This window comes from Grammomys surdaster, unplaced genomic scaffold, assembly GCF_004785775.1.
Source record: "Grammomys surdaster isolate TR1022 unplaced genomic scaffold, NIH_TR_1.0 207, whole genome shotgun sequence".
NCBI lineage: Eukaryota > Metazoa > Chordata > Mammalia > Rodentia > Muridae > Grammomys > Grammomys surdaster.
The window spans coordinates 1448664-1471143 of NW_021604652.1; the positions used below are offsets into that span (position 1 = coordinate 1448664).

The following is a 22480-nucleotide window of genomic DNA, read 5'->3' on the forward strand; positions in this document are numbered from 1 at the left end:
GTTCCCAGCACCAACACTGGACAGCTCACATCTGCCTCTTGCCAGCTCCAGAGGATCTGAAGCCTTCTTCTGGACTCCATGGGCACACACACCCCTGTGCACATACCCACACAAAAAAAGCACACATATGCATAACTAAAAATACAATAAATCCTTAAAAAGACAGAGACAATGTGTTCATGATGGGACTAAGTAAAAGGTCTTCTTGCTGGGTTCAAATCCCATGGGGAATGACTACCTTAAGACAAGAAAGGTTAGGTGAGGTCTTTATAGCTTATACAGAATAAATTATTTCTTTTTGTTTTGACTGGATGTGAGATTTACTACTGAATATGATTTGTGTGGTATAGGAGAGCACTGTGGAAGTCCCTAGGGGTACAGGTCCTCCCACCTGTCCAGGGGACCTGGATTGTGAATATATTTGACCTCATATCAAGAATGAGCCGCTTCTCAGCTACTATGTCTTTAAATCCATCTGCATTAAATTTAGTGAAGGCTCACTTCTTTGAAATGTAGATCTTCTGGATCCAGGGAACTTGAGCATGGCACTATACACAGCCTCAATCACATGTTCGTTATTCTTCAGCTTGATACAGATGGACATGATGACTTGGTCAATGTGCCCTGGAGCTTCCCTGAGGCCTAAGCATACCTACATGGAGCCCCAACACAGGACATTGTGTTGATGCAGATGACAAGGAAAAGTCAGAGCATTGTTTGTCTATGAAAGCCACCCTTGCCATAACTCTTTACTGTGTACTTGTTGGCCTAAGTACAGGTGGCCTTCCAGGCCTTCAGAGGAGAGTTGCTTATATTTATCTGACACCATGTGGACACAAAGTAAGAATTCAATCACTTGTTCTGTCCAAAGTCAAACATGCAGATCTTAGCATCAGGGATGGCTTGGCAGAAGTGAGACTCTAAGATTCTTACAATACTGATAGCACTAGGCTGGGACTAAGTAGCCCATGATAACAAGAGGATCTTGAGAAGTACATCAAAAAGGAAAGAGAGAACAAATTATTTCTAAGCATGACTAACATCCACATAATCTTACTAGAAAGACCCAACATCTTTTGGTACAAAATATGTTTGCTAATTGCGCCAAGGCAATTACAATGACAGCAACATGCCTGGTGGATTAAACATTAGTCCACAGGACAAAAGAGAGCTATGTGAGAAATAAGTACCAGTTTAGGCATCAAAAATCAAACAGCCAGGTGTGTTGACTCAGTCAGCCTAGCCTATATAGTAACTAGAAAGACAGGGACAGCCTGGGCTCTAGAGTAAGACTTTTTCTGAAAGGAAGGAAGGAAGGAAGGTAGGAAGGTAGGGGGGGGGGGGGGGAGGGAGGGAGGGAGGGAGGGAGGGAGGGAAGAGAAAAGAAAGAAAGAAAGAAAGAAAGAAAGAAAGAAAGAAAGAAAGAAAGAAAGAAATTTTCAAAATAGAAAGAAATTAATTTTCATAAAAGAAAAAATATAAATAAAAGAAGAAAAATAAACTCAGTTATTATTTTTCATTTATTTACATTTATTTTAAGTGATCCATAAAGAAAATGTTTACATATTAATGAGATATATTTCCATACATGTAGACATTGTATAATATTTAAATCATGTTTATCTCTTTCCTCATCACTTCTTCATAGTAAAAACTTAACAAAATATTTTCTTCTAATTTTCATGTATAGTACATTAATGATCTACAGACACACAACTATGTAATAGCACAGCAGAACTCTCTTCTAAGTAACTATAATTTAGTGACCCTTGTTCAACCTTTCCCCATTTGGGCATCTCCAGCTTTTGGTAACAACTTGTATAAGATCATTTTTCATTTCTCATGAGCAGAAATCATATAGTGTTAATCTGTGACTTGCTTGTTTCACTCACTTAACATAATCTCCAGTTCCATTACAGGATTTCATTCCTTTTTATGGTGGAAACCTATCATATAAACGCACCACACTTTCTTGATACATTTATCATGTGATGTACACTTTGGCTGTTTCTATTTTTTAATTATTGAGAATACTGCTTCAATGAACACGGGAGTGCAGATGTCTCTTCAGTATGGTAATTTCATTCTCTTTGCTTACATACTCAGTAGTGTGACTGCTAGAGCAAAGGGGATTTCCTTTTAATGAATGGTATTCAAAAGAAAATGGTAAGTTATGTAGATTAAATCAGTAGAAGGATAACTCTTCCAGAAGACCGGGATCAGCCTGGAAAGGCTTTAGAAACCTTGGACAGGAAGATTCCTTGAATAAAGCTGGACAGTGTTATACTCACAGTTAGGCAAAGGCCTGAACAAATAGGGTCTTTAGACCAATTTAAAACAGTTGGAGCCTGACCCAGATATGAATCAATAGCCCTTCAAGATAGACAATGGCACATCAACACTTGCAAAATTCCTATAAACTTCCAAACTTATAAGTTCTCTGAAGGTAAAAACCACTTACATTATTATGCACTGCCTGCCCTCACCCCAAGAACAGAGCAAAGGAAGTTGTACTTGATTTTACAGCAGAAGTAGAAATAATTCTAAACTATTCCCTTGGATTTACCATAAGAAACCAGCCCTGCCAGGAATGGTGGTCCATGCCTTTAATCCCAGCACCCAGGAGGTAGAGGAGGGTGGATCTCTCTGAGTTCAAGGCCAGCCTGGTCTATTAAACTAGTTCCAGGACAGCCAGGACTGTTACAAAGAGAAACCCTGTCATGAAAAATAAAAAACCCACCCAGTCTGGTATTTTGTTACAACAGCTCAAATAAACTAAAACATTGATTTGGAACCTGGTCATAAACAAATCTTGTTCAACTGTGACATCACCTTTCCTTAACAATATCTGGCACTTGGTCAAGAGCCAATTATTTGGGGAAAAGTATAATGGTTATCTGAGTGACCTGCAAAATAAAATAACTATGCTATCTCTGTGTGATATGGTGGAAGGTGAACAGTGCTGGTGGAATTCAAGTATATTAAACAGGTCACAGAATGCACTGATAATTATATGTATTGAGCAACTTAATTTAAGCTTCCTCGAGATGTGATATCAATGGAAAATGACTGATATTAGAAGCTAGATGTAGTTAAATTAATACGATAAGCAGTTTCAATTAACAAATTAATATGAGCTTATAACATTCAAATAATGATAGACAAAGGGAAAATAATCAGATTAATATAAAAATATTGAGATGTATATAGTGGCTTTATAAATGGATTAACTGCTTCAAGTCTATATTTTGCATAGAATCCTCCAAATGTTGGATATACTCATGCTATTAATTCTATCAGTTGTCTGGTATACAACTGCTGTATTAAATGTAAATGCTCAGAAAAATACAGCAGTCCTCCTTTAAGGGAGACAAGGCTGGCCAAGTGTGGTGGTATATGCCTTTAGTGCCAGCACTACAAGTTCAAGGACAGCCTAGTCTACACAGTAAGTTTCAGGACAGCTAGAGCTACATAATAGAGAGAGGGGAAAGGTTTGAATCAAGGTCCTGGAGAGTGGACTTAGTGGAAAGAGCTGACACAAATGTCATGAAGACATAAAATAGAATCATAAATAATAATCAAAAAGGTGGAAATAAAGAAAAAGTAAATATAGAAAGAAATAGCCAGACGGTAGATCTAACTCAATCATTTCAATAATTTTATCACACAAAAATCATCTAAACACTGCAACGAAAAGCAGACACTGTCAAAATGGGTTTTTAAAAAGCAAGATGTAGCTCTAAACCTGCCTATGAGAAATTCACATTAAGACATAAGCATGTTAAAAGTAAATCAAGTCAAAAGAAATCTGGGATTTCAGCACAAAGGTACAAAATGAAACATTTCACGGTGGTAAAGGGTCATAGCATCAAGACACTACAAACATCCTAACAGTCACCTAACAAGAGCACTTCAAAATACACAAAGCAAAACCTTCATAAAATTGAAAGAAGAAATAAATACAACACGTTTAGTCTGAGCTTTCAACATCCTTCTCCTAATAATCAATAGAACAAGTGGAAAGAAAAATCAGCGAAACAGAATATTTGAACAGCTTTATCAACCAACTTAACTTGAAATTCACAGCAAACAATACAGGATATGCATACATTCCAAGTAATCACGTTGGTAGGAAGTAGACTTACCAAATACAATGGTTTATGGATAAGATGCTATATCTAAAATCTTGCAAATTGAAAGGATTCAAATCATAACAATTAACATAGCAAATTAACAAATAATATAGCAAAGAGAAATATGGAAAATGATAGGAGTATTTGCAATTGGTTGATGCTTCTAAATAATACTGGAGTGAAGAAATTTAAAAAGAAAATATTTTCACTTGAATTAAAATGAAAACATATCAAAAATCAGCTAAATCCTCAGGGGAAGCTTTAAAAATCATTAAATGCCTATATTATAAAAAGAAGCAATGTTGGAAATCAAGACATTGAATCAGAAACTGTAAAGGTGGGGTGTAGCAATCTGTAGCCCTCTAAATAATTATGATGCGTGCCATACTTTGAGAATCACAGCTTTGTGTTATGTGCATGTCATTTTGCTCTAGCTTCTATTTTTCAATAAAGAATCTGCACAATTTATATTGCTTTGAAGTTCAAGTCGCTAAAGTCAATCTTACTTTTAATAGTTCGTTAATCTTATGTTGACTTTAGAAAATAGAGTCCTGCAAGTGATTAGCCCTGCAAGTACGAATTTATTTGCTGAAACATTCCAAAATTCAGAGAGCAGCGTTATATCTGCAGGAGTGTAGGGTACAAGCATCAGAGGGGAATATGACCTTACTGAATAATTCCTACTGTTTAGACTAAACTTCCATGTGGGAAGGAATCAGATGTAGTTAACTTTTAATCATGTTTATTGCTGAAATGCAACAGACATTTAAATCTAAATGGTTAATGGTAGAAAAAGAATGTGTTTTAAATGGGGATGCTGGTGGTAAGCCTTTCATCCGAGAAGGCAGTGAGACCAGAAGTTCAAGGTCAGAGCTGACTACTCAGCAAGTTCAAAGCCTGCCTATGGTACAGAACACATGGTTCAAAAAAAAAAGAATTTGCTTAAAATATGGTTTTATCCCTACAAAATATGGTTTTAAATTATTCCATATTCAAAGAAAATACTGCAGCCAAGACAAGCACCAATTCAACTGAGTCACAGCAATTCTTAGGTTAGTGACCAAAACGATTTTTTTTTAAACAAGATATGATTCAGTTACTTATGCTAGCCTCAGTGTTGAAATCCTCCTACCACACCCAGGCAAGTGAGCAGCATCTTTCCAACTGATTCAGTGCAATAACAATGTCAACAGAGCTGGTCTATCTGAAGTTGCACTCACATCATTCTTAGGACACCTAATAACAAATGTAATTATAACTTTCAGCACACCTTTAATCCCAACACTCAAGAGGCAGGAGGATGTCTGTGTGTTCCAGGCCAGCCAGGAATATACAATAAGACCCTATCTCAAAAAAAAAAATAAAAGAATTATGGAAGAACTTGAAGGTAACATTCTGCTATAGAAGAACTCTTAGGTGAATTTTAATTTGATTACATAATAGTCTTCAAAAATAAAGTAGCTGGGCAGTGGTGGCACACACTTTTAATCCCAGCACTTGGGAGGCAGAGGCTGGTAGATCTCTGAGTTGGAGGCTAACCTGGTCTTCAGAGCATGTTTCAGGATAGCCAGGGCTACACAGAGAAGCTCTGTCTCAAAGAAACAACAACAACGAAAGTAAAAGTACAGTTAAGCTTAGTGGGTTAGAACCATAAGGTAAAATCCATTCCATTTACTCCAGGTTACTTTCCTCCCTTGGGCCTCACTGATCTTTTCAGCTTCAGTTCTAAGAAATTTCCATGTACTTTTTCTTATACTTTTGAACAGAGTCCCACAACAGCTGTCTGAGGGGCCATGAGAGTGTAATTAATCAAGTAATCACCCAGCCACCACAATATCAATGTAAAATGGGAATCCAGGTTTTATAAGCACATTTCAAAAGTACAAAGATTGATTCTAAGATTATTTCCTCTCCCTTTCAGAAGCTTAAATATGAGCACATACAAATCTTATATATTTTGAAAGGACATATATACTCTCTACTTTAATACAGGTATAGTCATAAAACATGCAAAATAACTAAGTTCCAAACCAAAGGCAACTAGTAAAAATAACTAAATTAAAAAGAACTGTATTGCATATTGTGTAGTGCTGCATGCCTTTAATCCCAGCACTAGGGAGGCAGAAGCAGGTAGATCTCTATGAGTTCGAGGCCAGCCTTGTCTACAAAGTGAGTTCCAGGACAGCCAGAGGAACACAGAGAAACCATGTCTTTAAAAACAACAATAACAAAAGAACTGTGTTGATTTACTTATTGGCCACAAAATGCAAAGCCTCCACTTTTTCCCATACCTTAGAAAACTCTCCACCAATTTCTTTGTAGAGGGCTGATTGAGCTCTTTTGGGTCAGCATCGGGCATTGTGGTTCAGACTCTGTAGACTCACGTTACAGACTCAGTTTTTGAAAAGGCCCTACAGCTTTTCACTGTGTTACAGCTTGGCAATCACCTTCCCTCAATGCCCACTTGGAGAAATGAGCCGTGAGGAACACAACGGCTTAACTGAGGAGATAAACAGACATCCTGGGTCTGCAAATTATGCGAGGACATAAATGGCAACATAAAATTCCAGGACATACTCTCATTCTCTCTCTTCCAAGGTACCTGCATGTGTATATATAAATGGAGAGAGGAGGAAGAGGAGGAGGAGGAGGAAGAGAGAGAGAGAGAGAGAGAGAGAGAGAGAGAGAATATAGTACAGAGGGTGACAAGAGCCACAAGAGCCACATACAGGAAAACACTCTAGAGCTAAAGCACAGTAAGGAAAATGTAAACTGCAGTTTGCTAAAGAACTAACTCTCATTTGGGTTTTCTTTGTAGCTGCAAGCAACTTCCAAACCAAGAGAGAGGGGTCACAAGTTCTACAGTTTCCATGTACTAACTGAGGATTCAGTGATTTCTATTACCATACAATTAAAATTTCCATCTTTTCTAAGCACTGTGGTTGTGCTTCATTGTTGAATTTGGTACCACCTGTGAAGAAATGGCCACATCAAATAAATAAACTTCCATACCTATTTCCAAGGCATTCCTAACATGTTTTCTCCATTATTTCTCAAATTAGCAAAAACAGATATGAAATCCATTTGCAACCATATTATTATGCAAGGCATTCCATTTTCCTTTAATAACTTAGTCTGTTCCAAAGTATTTCTGTCCAAAATGTGTAGGTGCGACAGGATGAACTTCAGTAGTTAAAATTGTGATCTCTGGAAATTCTTGAATGATTGATTTGGCACCTTCAAAAATAAAAATAATTGTTATTACTGCAAAATTCTGAGTAATGCTAGTTAGAATTCATAACTTGTATAATCACTGTCTTCAGACTTTATTCTGACAGAAAACAGGAAACAATCATCTGTGGATACTGAGTTAGGCATGCTTAATCTCTTTATATAATGTCTGGTATCTGAAAAGCTTTGCTAGTAATTCAGACCATGTTCCTGCCCACTCAGTAATATGGTCTTAAAATCAAATTATTCAGTTATATCAGCTTCGGCTAGAATCAAGTAATATGGCACTTCCTCAAAGGAAAATCCCAGGAAATGAGAGTGCAGCAATGGGAAACAAGTGTGAAGGCATCTTTGGTGTATAAGAGAATGCTGGCTGTTTAGACAAAAGGATTCTAGCTTTAGGTGATGGGGCCAGGCAGGGAGTTTAGACTGGCTGGAACCCCAAACCAAAAAGCTGCCTTGAAAACTGCTACACAATGTGGATTTTTCAGTTTTAATGCTAAACAGTGGTACACTGTTCCAATTAATACAATTTCAACTAAAGAGATTATTTTTCTTTTGCCAAAGGTGGATAATTACTGGATTACCTTAACGTTTTCCATGTCACCAGTGCTACATACAATGGACAATCAAGCAAATCACCCTTTGTCACCACTAGTATTTAAATTACAGGTACATTTAGGTTACAAAAGAACAAAGCAATCCAATAGGCCACAATTACAGCACAGTAGCCTGCTGAGAATAGCCTTTCTAACGCACATGCTGACTTCTCCCAGTTTGCTTGGAAATGAGGGAACAGCCTAACTTGAAAAGCCATCTATCTCTCTTTCAATTATGAAACAAATATGAATTCATTGAAGAAAGCTTAGAAAGTGTTCCCCCAAAAAAACTTAAAAATGAAAATTATTTAGAGTTACACCCTAAAATAACCAATATTAGTACTGTGTGTGCATTTTGAAACATAAATTGAAATAGCATTGTATATCTTCCTAATCACTCACATTGACGTCAAAGTCTCTGACCTCAATATCAGTGATTAGGAAGGTTTTATGTTGAAGCTAAGTCTGCTTTGGGTAGTTAGTGTTATAATTTGTATTGGTCATCTTTAAACTTACTAATAACATTCCACAATATTTCTTTATATTCGAATTAATTCCTTGAGAATTTCATAGAATAGATTTTGATCCTATTCATACTCCCTCTCCACACCCTACCCACCCAACTTCTTGTGTGTCTGCGTTCTTTTTCTTTCACTTATGTGTTCCTTCCAGGGGTCAAACCATTCAAAACCTGACTCTCAAATGCCAGTAGCTCCTGCATGTGCCCACCTTCCTTTCCTCCATGCTGGGACTGAGCCTGTCTTATGCATACTGTCACATCCTCTGTGAGTTTAGTGTTATCACCAAGTTTAGAGATAACAAACACAAGTCCTAAGTACCAAAAATAGATTTAATATGGACATACAACTATATTTTTCCTTGGGATGACAGCCTAGAGAGATACACATTTACTCATCTCATGACTAGCTGTAGCCTAACCTATAGCTGCAGATTAAACTCACCATGGGATGCCAGGTGAGTAGTATACACCTTTAATCCCAGCACTCAGGAGGCAGAGGCAGGTGGATCTCTGTGACTTCCAGGCCAGCCTGGTCTACAGAGCAAGTTCCAGGACAGCCAGGACTGTTAACATAGAGAAACCCTTTCTCAACAAGCAAACAAACAAAAAACAAAAAAAAACTCACCATGGGGGGTGGAGAAGAGACTGAGTAGGATAATAACACTGGGTTGAACGCCATGTTCTATAAGAACCTTTACAGCTTCGATTACAGTATTTCCAGTACCTAAAACAAAAAGGTAAGCAAACCTATTAGCAATGTGGACATCTATACTGAAATATTTCTAAATTAATGGCAATACAGTAATCTTAACATAAGATATGACTAGTGAAAGCTTCATTTGAAAATGTTTGTTCTTTATCAACGTTATATTTTTATTTTTAATTTAACATTTACTTATTCACGTTATATCCCACTCACTATTCCCCTACTGGTCACCCCTTCCCACAATCCTTTCCTCATCCTCCCTCCACTTCCCATCTGAGCAGGTGGGGGGGGGGAGTCACCCTGGCTATCCACCCAACCCTGGCACTTCAAGTCTCTATGAGTTTAGGCACTTCCTCTCTGAGACCAAACAAAGCAGCCCAGCTAGTAGAATATATACCATGTACAGGCAACAGCTTTTTAGGATATTCCTTGCTACAGTTGTTCCAGACTCACAGAAAGATCAAGCTAAACACATATCTGCTACATATGTGCAGCGACGTCTAGGTCTACCCATGTATGTTCTTTGGTTAATGGTTCAGACTCTGAGAGTCCCAAGAGCCCAGGTTAGTTAATTCTATTTGTCTTCCTGTGGAGTAACTATCCGTTTAGGGGCCACAATCCTTCCTCCTATTATCTCACAAAGACACTTGCTCAACTATGTTCATAGCAGCTTTATTCATAATATCCAGAAACTGGAAACAACCCAGATGTCCCTCATCTGAAGAATGGATACAGAAAATGTGGTGCATCTACAGAATGGAATACTATTCAGCTATTAAAAACCAAGACATCTGAGACTTCCGGTCTAGGCCCGAGCATAGAGCAGGTCACAGGCGGCAGCTCCGTACCCAACCCTAGAAAACCGAGAGAAAGAAGGACTCCCAGGAGCTTTAACTCAGGCAGCACCCCAGATAAGGAAAAAGCAGCACTTGCACCAAACAGGGAGCAACCGGGACCCACTGGGACCCAGGAATTCGCTCCTGGCCCGGAGCATGGATTCCATCCTGTCTGGGCCCGAGCACTCCAGATCCCGGGAGTCAGCTCTGCACCCAATCTCACGAAAACCAGAGGAAGCGGGGCTCTCAGGAGCTCTAACCCAAATAGTATCTTAGGCTAGGAAGTGGCAATACTTGCCCCAATCAGGGAGCAACCGGGACCCACTGGGACCCAGGAATCCACTCCTGACCCAGAGCCCCGGCCCCTTCCGGTTTCCACCTGAGCATGGAGAAGATCTTGGGCCTCAGCTCTAACCCCAGCAGCAAAACCCATCCCAAACAGTTCTGACACAACCTAGATAATAGGAAAGACAGGTCCCAGTCGGAGACAGCACAGATAGCACAAAGGTGATCCAGATGGCAAAAGGCAAGCGCAAGAACACAAGCACCAGCAACCCAAGGTACTTGCCATCATCAGAACCTAGTTCTCCCACATTAGAAAGTCCTGAACTCCCCATATCACCAGGAAAGCAAGAACCAGATCTAAAATCACTTCTAATGATGATGATAGAGGACTATAAGAAGGAAATAAATAACACTATCAAAAAACTTGAGGAGAACACAGGAAAACAGGATGAAGTCCTTAAAGAAACACAAAAATCCTTTAAAGAATTACAAGAAAACACAAACAAACAGATGAAGGAATGGGACAAAACCATCCAGGACATAAAAATGGAAGTAGAAACAATAAAGAAATCACAAAGGGAGACTACCCTGGAGATAGAAAACCTAAGAAAGAAATGAGGAGTCATAGACACAAGCATCACCAACAGAATACAAGAGATAGAAAAAAGAATCTCAGGTGCAGAAGATACATTAGAAAATATTGACACAACTGTCAAAGAAAACGCAAAATGCAAAAAGTTCTTAACACAAAACATCCAGGAAATCCAGGATGCAATGAGAAGACCAAACCTAAGGATAATAGGTATAGATGAGAGTGAAGATTCCCAACTTAAAGGGCCAGTAAATATCTTCAACAAAATTATTGAGGAAAACTTCCCTAACCTAAGGAAGGAGATGCCCATACTCACACAAGAAGCCTACAGAACGCCAAACAGACTAGATCAAAAAAGAAATACCTCCCGTCACATAATAATCAAGACACAAAATGCACAAAACAAAGAAAGAATTTTAAAAGCAGTAAGGGGAAAAGGCCAAGTAACATATAAAGGCAAACCTATCAGAATTACACCTGACTTCTCACCAGATACTATAAAAGCCAGAAGATCCTGGACAAATATCATACAGACCCTAAGAGAACATAAATGCTAGCCCAGGCTACTTTACCCACCAAACTCTCAATTACCATAGACGGAGAAACCAAGATATTCCATGACAAAACTGAATTTACACAGTATCTTCACACAAATCCAGCTCTACAAAGGATAATAGCAGGAAAGCTCCAATACAAGGAGGGCAATCATACCCTAGAAAGAGCAAGAAAATAATCCTTTTCCATCAAATCCAAAAAAAGATAACCACACAAACGATGTCTCCACTATTAGCAAAAATGACAGGAAGCAACAACACCCTCTCCTTCATATCTCTTAACATCAATGGACTCAATTCCCCAATAAAAAGGCATAGGCTAAAAGGACTGCATATGGAAACAGGACCCAGCTTTTTGCTGCTTACAGGAAATCCACCTCAACAACAAAGACAGACACTACCTTAGAGTAAAAGTTGGAAAACAATTTTTCAAGCAAATGGCCCTAAGAAACAAGCAGGAGTAGCCATTCTAATATCGAATAAAATCGACTATCAACTTAAAGCTATCAAAAAGGATAAGGAAGGACATTTCATATTTGTCAAAGGAAAAGTCAACCAACATGATCTCTCAATTCTGAATATCTATGTGCCAAATACAAGAGCAACCACTTTCATAAAAGAAACCTTACTAAAGCTCAAAACACACATTGCACCTAACACAATAATAGTGGGAGACTTCAACACCCCACTCTCAGCAATGGATAGATCATGGAAACAGAAACTAAATAGAGATACAGTGAAACTAACAGAAGTTATGAACCAAATGGACTTAACAGATATCTATAGAACATTTTACCCTAAAGCAAAAGAATATACCTTTTTCTCAGCACCTCATGGTACCTTCTCCAAAATAGACCATATAATTGGGCACAAGACAGGCCTCAACAGATATAAAAAAAAATAGAAATAATCCCCTGCATCCTATCAGATCACCATGGTCTAAAGCTGGTCTTCAAAAATGACAAAGACAATGAAAAGCCCACATTCACATGGAAACTGAACAACACCCTACTCCTGGTAAGGGAAGAAATAAAGAAATTAAAAATTTTTTAGAATTTAATGAAAATGATGACACATCATACCAAAATCTATGGGATACAATGAAAGCAGTGCTAAGAGGAAAATTCATAGCTCTAAGTGCCTACAAGAAGAAACTGGAGGGAGCATACACTAGTAGCTTGACAACACACCTGAAAGACCTGGAACAAAAAGAAGCTAATACACCCAAGAGGACTAGACGGCAGGAAATAATCAAACTCAGGGCTGATATCAACCAAATAGAAACAAAAAGATCTATCCAAAGAATCAATAAAACCAGGAGCTGGTTCTTTGAGAAAATCAACAAGATACATAAACCCTTAGCTAGACTAATGAGAGGGCAGAGAGACAGCATCCAAATTAATAAAATCAGAACTGAAAAGGGAGACATAACAACAGAAACCGAGGAAATTAAAAAAATCATCAGATCTTACTACAAAAGCCTATACTCAACAAAATTGGAAAATTTGGCTGAAATGGATAATTTTCTAGACAAATACCAGTTACCAATGTTAAATCAGGACCAGATAAAGCATCTAAACAGTCCCATAACCCCAAAAGAAATAGAAGCAGTCATTAAAAGTCTCCCTACAAAGAAAAGTCCGGGACCAGACGGTTTTAGTGCTGAATTCTATCAGACCTTCAAGGAAGACCTAATTCTAATTCTCTTCAAACTATTCCACAAAACAGAAACAGAAGGTACACTACCCAATTCATTCTATGAAGCCACAATTACGCTTATACCTAAACCACACAAAGACCCAACAAAGAAAGAGAACTTCAGACCAATCTCCCTTATGAACATTGATGCAAGATTACTCAATAAAATTCTAGCGAACCAAATCCAAGAACACATCAAAACAATTATCCATCACGATCAAGTAGGCTTTATCCCAGGAATGCAGGGTTGGTACAGTAGACGGAAATCCATCAATGTAATCCACTATATAAACAAACTCAAAGAAATAACAACTTACATCCAGGGAAGAGAAATCTCCCTGAGAATCCCCTTCAGGTAAAAATGAATCACTCTTGATATCTGCTGTTAGAAGTTCTAATCCAGATGCTGGCCTCTGAACTTATACTATTCAGACCTTTGAAGGGCCACTGACAAGAACATCAAACAGCTAGAGATTGACATTACTAACCTGAAGAAATCCCTCGTTTCGCTGTCTGAAGAGACTTCCTAAAATCGCAAAGATCCTTATTGGACTTGATTTACTCTAGTACAATAGAAAAGGCTGTGTACAGCTCTTGACTGTGTACAGCCCTTAAAGAAGAAGGTTGCCTTTACATAGACAAGACAAGGAGGGTTAAACAGAGCATGAAATAGGTACTGAAGGCCCTAAGAAAAATCAGAGAGAGAAAGAGACAGATGAATGCTGGTACAAGAATTAGTTTTCAGCCTCTCCAAGGTTGTCAACCCTATTTCCTCACATTTGGGACCATTATTTGGGTTCTTTTTGCTTATTTCTGCTGGTCCCTGGCCCTCAAATAGGCTAACTCTGTGATACAACAGATAAATAATTTGGTAGCAAAACCTACTCAGATACATTATCATAAGTTAGCTATGGAGGACCACGAGACTCAAGATGAGGTTGTTACTTTATATAGGGTGTTTCCAAAACCCATCTCCACCCAAACTAAAAGGGGGGACTTCCGCCCCTAGACCAAGCAGAGAGGGGCCACCCAGAACCCCCTCTGACGGGTGATCTGAATTCTTGCTTAGGCTGCGAGGCTAAGCACTGCAAGGGAATATCAATAAAAGATAAAAATATCTATCTGGGTTCCCTGAGGGACAAGCCTGACTGCATAGGGGTTGATGTCAAAAGTATCCCCTCTCCAGGAAAAAGACATCTGGATGGGTATGGCCCTCATGCCTCACTGGACAATGACAGGAGGACTGGAGCCATTACAAGGTCCCCTTCAATTACTGGAGGTCATGCCTCTATCCTCGCCTTCGCAAGTTTAGAATTGCCACAGCCCCTCTATACTTAAAGGAAGGAGATGTCAGGGGCAGCCCTGCTTACATACTGAAGGCCTAAAATCAGCCATAGGCCTAAAATTAGCAATAGGCCTGTCATACATGTATACTAACACCAAGTCTTGGGTCTCAGTGGAAAAACATTGAAACAGATGGCTATAAGCTAATGTAAACAGGCAGCTTTTGTGGAAATTTACAAGCCTGAGTAGTCATAGACCTTGTAAATAGGTAGCCTTGGCAGACAATACTAACTTAGATAAGGACAAGTGAGTCATAAGCAGAGTCATAGTGAATTGTCCCCTGAACCTTCACCCAGCCAATACCCAGTTCTGATGATATCTGTATTCCCCCTCAACACCCACACTCCAGTGTCATTCCCTTCCCCACATCCTGCCTTTCTGTGTTTATAACCCCTGTGTGAATGAATTACGATTTGAGAAAAAATAAATTAAAAAAAAAAACCAAGACATCATGAATTTTGCAGGCAAATGGATGGAACTTGAGCATATCATCCTGAATGAGATAACCCAGTCCCAAAAGGACATGTATGCAATGTACTTACTTATAAGTTGATATTAGCCAAAAATGCAGATACTATATTATACTCCACAAACCCAAAGAAGCTAAACAAGGAGGAACTCACAAGCGAGGATGCTTGAATCTCACATAGAAGGGGGACTAAAATAGTCATAAGAGGCAGATGGAGGGAAGAAACTAGGAGGGAGGGGAATGGGGAGGGGGTTCAGGATCAGGTATGAGGAAGGACAGGAGAGATGGCTAAATGGCCATGAGAAGAAATGGAAGTCTGCAACTGATGGGGGTGAGGAGGTAGGGGCATCCCCAGCACAAGACTGAGACCTGGGATAAGGGAGGTGTCTAAGAATCAATGGTGGTAGCCCTAGATGTAACTCACTTCTTTGGGGATATGGAACCTAAAGAGGCCACCTCCTGTTGCCATGCAGGATCCCCAGGGGAGCAACAGAGACACTAACTCACCTACAAAACTTTCACCCCAAATTTTATCCTGTCTACAAGAAATGCAGGGACAGGGGATAGAGCAGAGACTGAGGGAATGACCAACTAATAACTTGCCCAACTTGAGACCCATCCCATGGGCAAACATCAATCCCTGACAATATTAATGATGGTTTGTTATGCTTGCAGACAGAAGCCCAGCATAACTGTCCTCTGAGAGGCTCCACCCAACAGCTGTCAATGTTATTTTTAATGATGGACAGAACATGAGCATGCACTAAATGTACAACAAGCTCTAAACTCATTTATTGCTTGAGATACCAAATTTAACACCACCATCACCCCTGCTTACCTCCCTGAGAGACCGTGATATGAAAAAGAACAGAATACCAGATAAATATTCCTGTGGAGATGTTAAAACTTTGAGAAAATCACTGCCGTGCTCATTAAGGTAGAAACAGGACATGATCCAATATATTTACTGTGTTCTATATATTTTGCCTCATTAGGTCTTTTGCTTCAATGTGTTGGTTTCAAGACAGATGTTCTTTGGAGCTAACAAAGTTTGACTAATGTATATTCCCTTATTATACAATAAAAATTTCCCAGTGAACTGCCCAGGGCAACTCCAAATCCAACAGAGAAAACACATTTAGAAGCCTTTTTTGCCTTTTATATAAGGGTGTGTAGGAGGTAGGCACTAACTTGAATTTCAACTCTAACAAAAAATTACAAATGCAACTCAAGCCACTCACTGAGAATTGGATACATCAGAAGGACTTTTCTTCGATGAATGTCTGGGGGGAACTTGGCATAATATACTTTGGCCCTTTGTGTCTCCTCATCACTCTGAATCAGGATCTTCCCAATCCGTATGGATCTACAGCAGTCTCGCAAACCTTGTTCCATTGCCTCACCTTGAAGAAGGGAAAGAAAAGGACAACAGGGTTGTGGCAGATAGAGTGCAAATGCAAGAAAAGACTGAAGCAGAGTTTTTCACTGCTATTAATACAAAAAGAGCACCATCGAGGCAGAAGCATCCTTTTTCTTCTACTATGCTCATAGTTTATTCTCAGTGGGAACTCAGTGAACGCAGATGAAAGGCTGCTCAATGAAACCACAATAAGCTATGCTTACTGTTTGCTTATAAGCTATGGACCTGTCATGCTTCCATGATTACAGAAATAAAGGCTTGACCGGGTTGTTCCTTGAGCTTCTTCAGCATCACAGATACTTTCCCTCTTATTTTTAAAGATTTTTAAGCCACCAGAATTTATCACTTTCATCTGAGAAAAATATAAAAGATTCCTGAAAGAGTTGGGGCTGCAGGCCAAAGGATTTATTTCCCTTTGCACAAAGGTGGCTCCAGGATTCATCACTCAGTTCAACAATGACTTCGCTGACAAAAGTTTCACTGCCGATAGTGAAAAGGTAGCATATGGTTCTCCCCCGAGAGAACCAACCTGACCCCCATTGCATTGGTTTTTAAATACAAGCTACATTTTTGTATGTGTCTATGTGCATAATGTGTATAGAGATGTTTGCATGTGTATGGGCACACATGTGTATGCAGGTGCGCATGCTCTGAGCATGCGTGTGAAAGCTCAACTTAGACTTCAAAAGTCTTCCTCAATCACTCCTCATCTTATTCTTTGAGCCAAGATTTCTCAGTTGAACACAGGGCTTCCTGATGTGACTAATCTGGCTAGCCACCTTGCTCCAGGGATCCCCTGACTGTGCCTTCTGAGTACTGGAGTTACAGGCAGGCTGCCACACTTACTAAACTTCGGTTCTCACACCTGTTTGGCAGGTGATTTAACCACTGAGACATCTCCCCTGCCCGCAAATACAGGACTATTTCTGAGTCTGAATTCCTTTGAAGAAGTATTTTCCAAAAGTCAATGGTTCTCATGGAGTCTTCAAGATTTTATATTACTTTGAAATTCTCTTAGTATTGATATTTACTTAATTTTTCCTTAAATTAACTTTCCATTTAAGTTTAAGAGGAAACGTTAGAGCATTAGTGTAACTAGTTTCTTCTAAATGTTTTTTTTTTTACCAAAAAAAGTGGCTTTTAAGAGTGAAAACAACTATGTCAAAACTGTCGATGGAGTTTGATGGTGATGGTGTGTTATACACATGTTGTATACAAGATTCTGGACTCAAGCCATAGTAGCAAAACAGAAATCATCAAAAGACAAAACAAACAAACAAAAATACTCCCTCTCAAGTTGGCCTTTGCCTCCCTGAATTATCTGGTACTCTCAGAGAAGGAGTTGAGAAGAAACCATATCCATATGTCCAACAACCTCAAATACTAACAAACACTATCCTAAGAATGTTGGCATTGCCTAATAGCTGTCTTCCTGTAAAAAGCAAAGGCTAAAACTCCTTTAGTAATTGAAGTGTTCAATTGTCCACGAACCCAACCAGAGCTAGAGAAAAATCAATGTTTATATGTTTTTAAAAATCCATCTGTTTCCAGCACAAACAAGTGAGGCTTCCAGCTCTTGTGCAAAAAAAAAAAAGAGTTCAGTTTGCTGAAGAGAAAACATTCCTGCATAACCAGTACACATTCTTATCACAGGCATGCCATTTTGCTGCACAAAAGTTGATTCTTAGGCTGTTCGGTTGGACTCAAAGCACCAATACAAAATGTGTAAGACTAGTAAGCGGAAATAGCTAGCACTAAAGACAGCTAGGTGCTTTTGCCTAGATAGCCACAGATTCATCGAATATAAAATTTAAAATATTAAATAAGTCATTCAGTCCAGCTTTTGGCAGAGTTCCCTGCAACACAGATAAAAACAGAGGAGACATTTTCTCCTGCCAGGTATCCAAATGTTCTTCTTCAGAAAGAATGTAATTTATGCCACATTCCTTCAGTCTGCAAACCGTTCTCCCCAAGACAGCAGCATCCTGTCCTCCCATCCTCCCACCCTCCTTTGAGTCTTTTAAAAAGCTGGCTTGCTCGTGGGAGCAGGCCACTGGGGAAGATGCGTGCAATTACAATTAGCCCAACTTAGCAGCACACAGGCCATGACTCCAAGGCACCACGAGGATAGGCAACACAGGTGGTGAGATTGAAGCCAAGGCAGGTTGCAATTATGACAAGCCAGCCCTCCTCTCTCCCAGAAAACAGCAACCGTTTCTATGCATGAAAGAAACAAAATCATACACATGCAAACCTACCACTTCTCATTATGCTGACCCCACAATTTCCTTTCTCGAATTTCACTCCTTCATACTTGTGCCCTGTTAAGAAATAAAATGAAAAAAATAGATGCTTTATCATGGGCACACTGTGCATATTCTATAAGGTGCTCATGGTTCAGAGCAGATGAGTACGGAGCTACCCTTGTCCTGACACATTCTATAACACCTTGGGTTTTCTGTGAAAGTAATGAGTCACGATTTTTCATAGTTATTTCTTAATGCCTCAGAAGAAACCTGTGAGAATAATTGGGAGAGGAGGAGTTCATGAAGTCGGAATAGGACTTATTATAGCACAATATTCACATACACATCCTCCAAATTGAATTCAAAGGAGAATCACTGCAGTCCATGAATACTAGATACCCCATCAATTCACGCCGGGGTCCCACTGAGAGCCACAGCAGAAAGCCTCCTCATTCCATCCCTTCTTATGAGCCTTCATTCTGCCTTAAAAGCAGAAGAAACAGGCTGAAATAGTTTGAATAGACCAAAACTTGGTCTCATCCTGAATTGTGTCAATTATGATGCAACAAGCTCAGCCCTCAATTGTTCATTCTCAACCCTTTGAATAGAAGTTTTCCATCATTTGTGGAAAAAAAAAGCAAATCCGAATTTCAAATCTCTGGAAGGGGGACTGTGCGCTATTTTTATTAGAACAAAGCACCATCTCCAAATCTTATCATTTTTAGCTTTCTTTTTCACATCTCATCTCTTTCTTAACCTGGAGTTTCTACGCTGAACCAGCCTCCTGCATTTGTTAACACCAGCAGCTTCCCCACAGAGGTGAAGATAAGCTGCCAGCAATTCTTAACTCTGGTCCCCATGGGCTGCCATCAGAAGCAACACCTGCATGCTGAAGAATATGTAATAACCTTTAACTTGAATTGACAAGCAAGCCATTAACAAAAAGTCACCTATGTAGTTGTCTTAACAAGAAGTCTCTTTGTTTTTAAAGATTTTTTTAAAGCAGTTATACATAAACTTCTCATTTTTCACACTGATTTTACACAGAATGCCTTCCTTCCATTTTCCTCCCCCAACCCCAGCCTAGCTCAGAATTTTTATAAGGAAACTTTGAGAGCACAAGCCCTGGTTACCTGTTGGAGTGGTCACCATACATTCTTTATATGGCAGTTGATTCAATCCCTCTTCTACAACAAGTCTGATCTAGAAGGACAAAGAAAGAAGTTCAGAGCTTGCAGAGACTCTCCTGCTATCAGATTAGACTCAGGATCTCACAGCTTAGGTTAGGGAGGTAGGAAGAGGGTCCCCCAACATGTATTAAACGCAGGGATAGATCTAAATGCCATATTGCTTGTTGCTAAGTATCCAACCTCCATTTGACACGTGACTGTCACCAAAGGGCATTAGTGTGCCTTCTGATTCAGTGAAGAATATGAAAAGCATATAACTTCAACTAGAGTTGTGTTAAAAACATCATTAATAGTAATAACATTATGGCTTACTGTGCAAAATATCCACCTGGACTTTCTCTACCTTGCTTAGTCCCTTTGAAATCTTTGAAATTTAAAAATGAACTTGAATTCATTTTTAACAGAGGTCTACCTTAATGTAAATAAAATCTAAAAGTCATTGTGAAAAAAAATGAAATAGATGGTCTGGCTGAAGCAATTTACTAGGTGTAAAGGAGGATCCAGTAGGGTATCTCGGGACGTCTCAGCTAAAGAAAAGTACTATGAAGACCAAGTAGATAAGCAGGTACAAGGATAAAACTGACTCCCAAAAAGTTGTACTATGACTTTCACATGTATCCACTATGGCATGTGTGGGTGTGCACACACACACACCCATGCACACACAGTAAAGAAAGAGTTTTCTAAAAACTTTAAAACAAAGTTTTATGAGTCTCATAGCAATTATAATACGTGGTATAAAGAAAAGCATCACTAAAAACTACCGGAAGCAGATTCTCACAGTGAGATCTGAGCAGCCAGAGCCCACTATAACAAAGACAGTGCTGAGCCTGTATCACACATTTTCTCCAATCAATATTACATTAATGATTGAGAATCAGGAACAGCAGGGAGAAGTACGATGCTTCATTCCGTGTTATCACAACACATCACCCTGCTGCCATTAGAAGGATCAATTGGAAATGGCTCATCACTTTGTCTGCCTGCAGAATCAGAGAATGTGCCCAGAAACCTTTTGAATAGCATATGCAAGAACACACTCACTGTTTGCTACCAAGGAATTGGCTATTCATGTTTCTTTAAGAGACAATTACAGGGAAGAATTTTTTTTCTTTGAAAAGCCCATATCTCCCTCCTCTAGAGACATACCTCAAAAGAGCCTTTTTTCCTGCCCCATCCTCTGAAACTCTAGGACAGAAATTATCATGTCTGTAAGAGCAGAGCGGGAGACTGAAGAGGACTGCTGTGAAATATTGCAGTCATGAGCTCACAGCAGCTGTGTTTGCTTGGACAAGACAGGCAAAGGATCAAGCCAGTCAACACTCCCCATACAGGTGGGAGGAGCTCTGAAGGCCCTGCTCCTACTTGAGAAGTTACTGTCAGTTGATGGCTTCTGAAGAAGGGTGAGTCAGTTTTCTTTAGAGGTGTGGCCCACTGAAACGTTGACCATACCCCAGTGGATGGCCTCACACCCAGGTGCCTATGGGTAACATAAATTAGATTTAGTAGGCTATGGGAAAAAGGAGAATATGAAGTTGGGTGGAAAAGTCTGAGAGGAGTTGGAGGGGGACTGAAGGGTGGATATAATCAAAATACATTGTAAAATTACATATATAAAATTTTCAAATACATAAAAAATATATAAACCCAGGTGTGGAGATTACTGTATCTAAGTTAGAGGAGGGCATAAAACTAGAAGAATCACTAAAATCGCTGGGCAGTGGTGGCGCACACCTTTAATCTCAGTACTTGGGAGGCAGAAGCAGGTGGATTTCTGAGTTCGAGGCCAGCCAGGTCTATAGAGTGAGTTCCAGGACAGCCAGGGCTACACAGAGAAACCCTGTCTCGAAAAACCAAAAAAAAAAAAAAAAAAAAGACTAAAATCTCTTTTCAGGGGTGGGGTGTAGCTCAGTGGTACAGCATGTGCCCAGTACAATTCAAGCCCTTCATTGAAATCTTCACCAGTCTCCCCCAAATTAATTCAATTGTAAAGAACTGTAGGAAGTAACTCCTGACAAGCTCAGAATAATGTCAATTTCCTACAGTCGTGAGACCCTTGTATTGAGGAGACGGTATACTAGAGATCTTCAATAGTAAAAATACAAATGGCTGTAGCTGCTACCACAACCATAATAGACCCCCAAACCCCACCCCAACAATGGTCCTTCAAAGCAAACTTCGAAGAGTGGAGAAGTCCAAATTGCTGTATCCTTCCATGAAGTATGCCACATATCTCATTTGGCTAGGATATAACGCCTGCTAGCTCAGAGAAGCAGTTTAAAGCATCCGTGAACTTGACTCCTCTTTTCTATATCAAAAAGAAGAAACCCAAGCATCTGCCACTAGGCTTGTCATCCCAGCTACTTGGAAAGCTGCAGCAGAAGGAATGCTTGAGCCCAGAATTTCTGAGGCCGTTCTGGAAAAAAAATTGTCCCTAAAAGAATAAAAAAAAAAGAAAGAAAAGAAAAAGAAAGAAAAGAAAGAAGGCAAACAAAAGCTGAACATTTTTACACCTGAGGACAGAGACTCCTATTCTCTGCCCTTAAGGTAGAAGTTCCTAACTCCTAAAAAATATTTTTGGCTTTGTTGTTGTTGGTTGGTTGGTTTTGCAGGAAACATAAAAGAAGGCTGAATTGAATCTCTAAAACCCACATAAA

The 22480-nt window shown here is 39.4% G+C and overlaps 1 protein-coding gene and 1 pseudogene across 2 annotated transcripts in view; both read right to left on the reverse strand.

The window, feature by feature from the left end:
• Positions 1-369: 369 nt before the first annotated feature.
• Positions 370-970, reverse strand: LOC114624505 (annotated as a pseudogene).
• A 532-nt stretch (positions 971-1502) lies between these two features.
• Uprt (uracil phosphoribosyltransferase homolog) overlaps positions 1503-22480 on the reverse strand; it is a 34920-nt gene continuing 13942 nt past the window's right edge. The window contains exons 4-9 of one of the 2 annotated variants that reach the window (XM_028771451.1): positions 20973-21011; positions 19767-19836; positions 18646-18708; positions 16209-16370; positions 9109-9207; positions 1503-7370 (exon numbers count right to left, since the gene is read on the reverse strand). In XM_028771451.1, coding sequence (XP_028627284.1) covers positions 7264-7370; positions 9109-9207; positions 16209-16370; positions 18646-18708; positions 19767-19836; positions 20973-21011 — 540 coding nt within the window. In that variant the 3' untranslated portion in view covers positions 1503-7263. The remainder of the gene's footprint in view (positions 7371-9108; positions 9208-16208; positions 16371-18645; positions 18709-19766; positions 19837-20972; positions 21012-22480) is intronic. The other variant, XM_028771452.1, reaches the window with a different exon arrangement.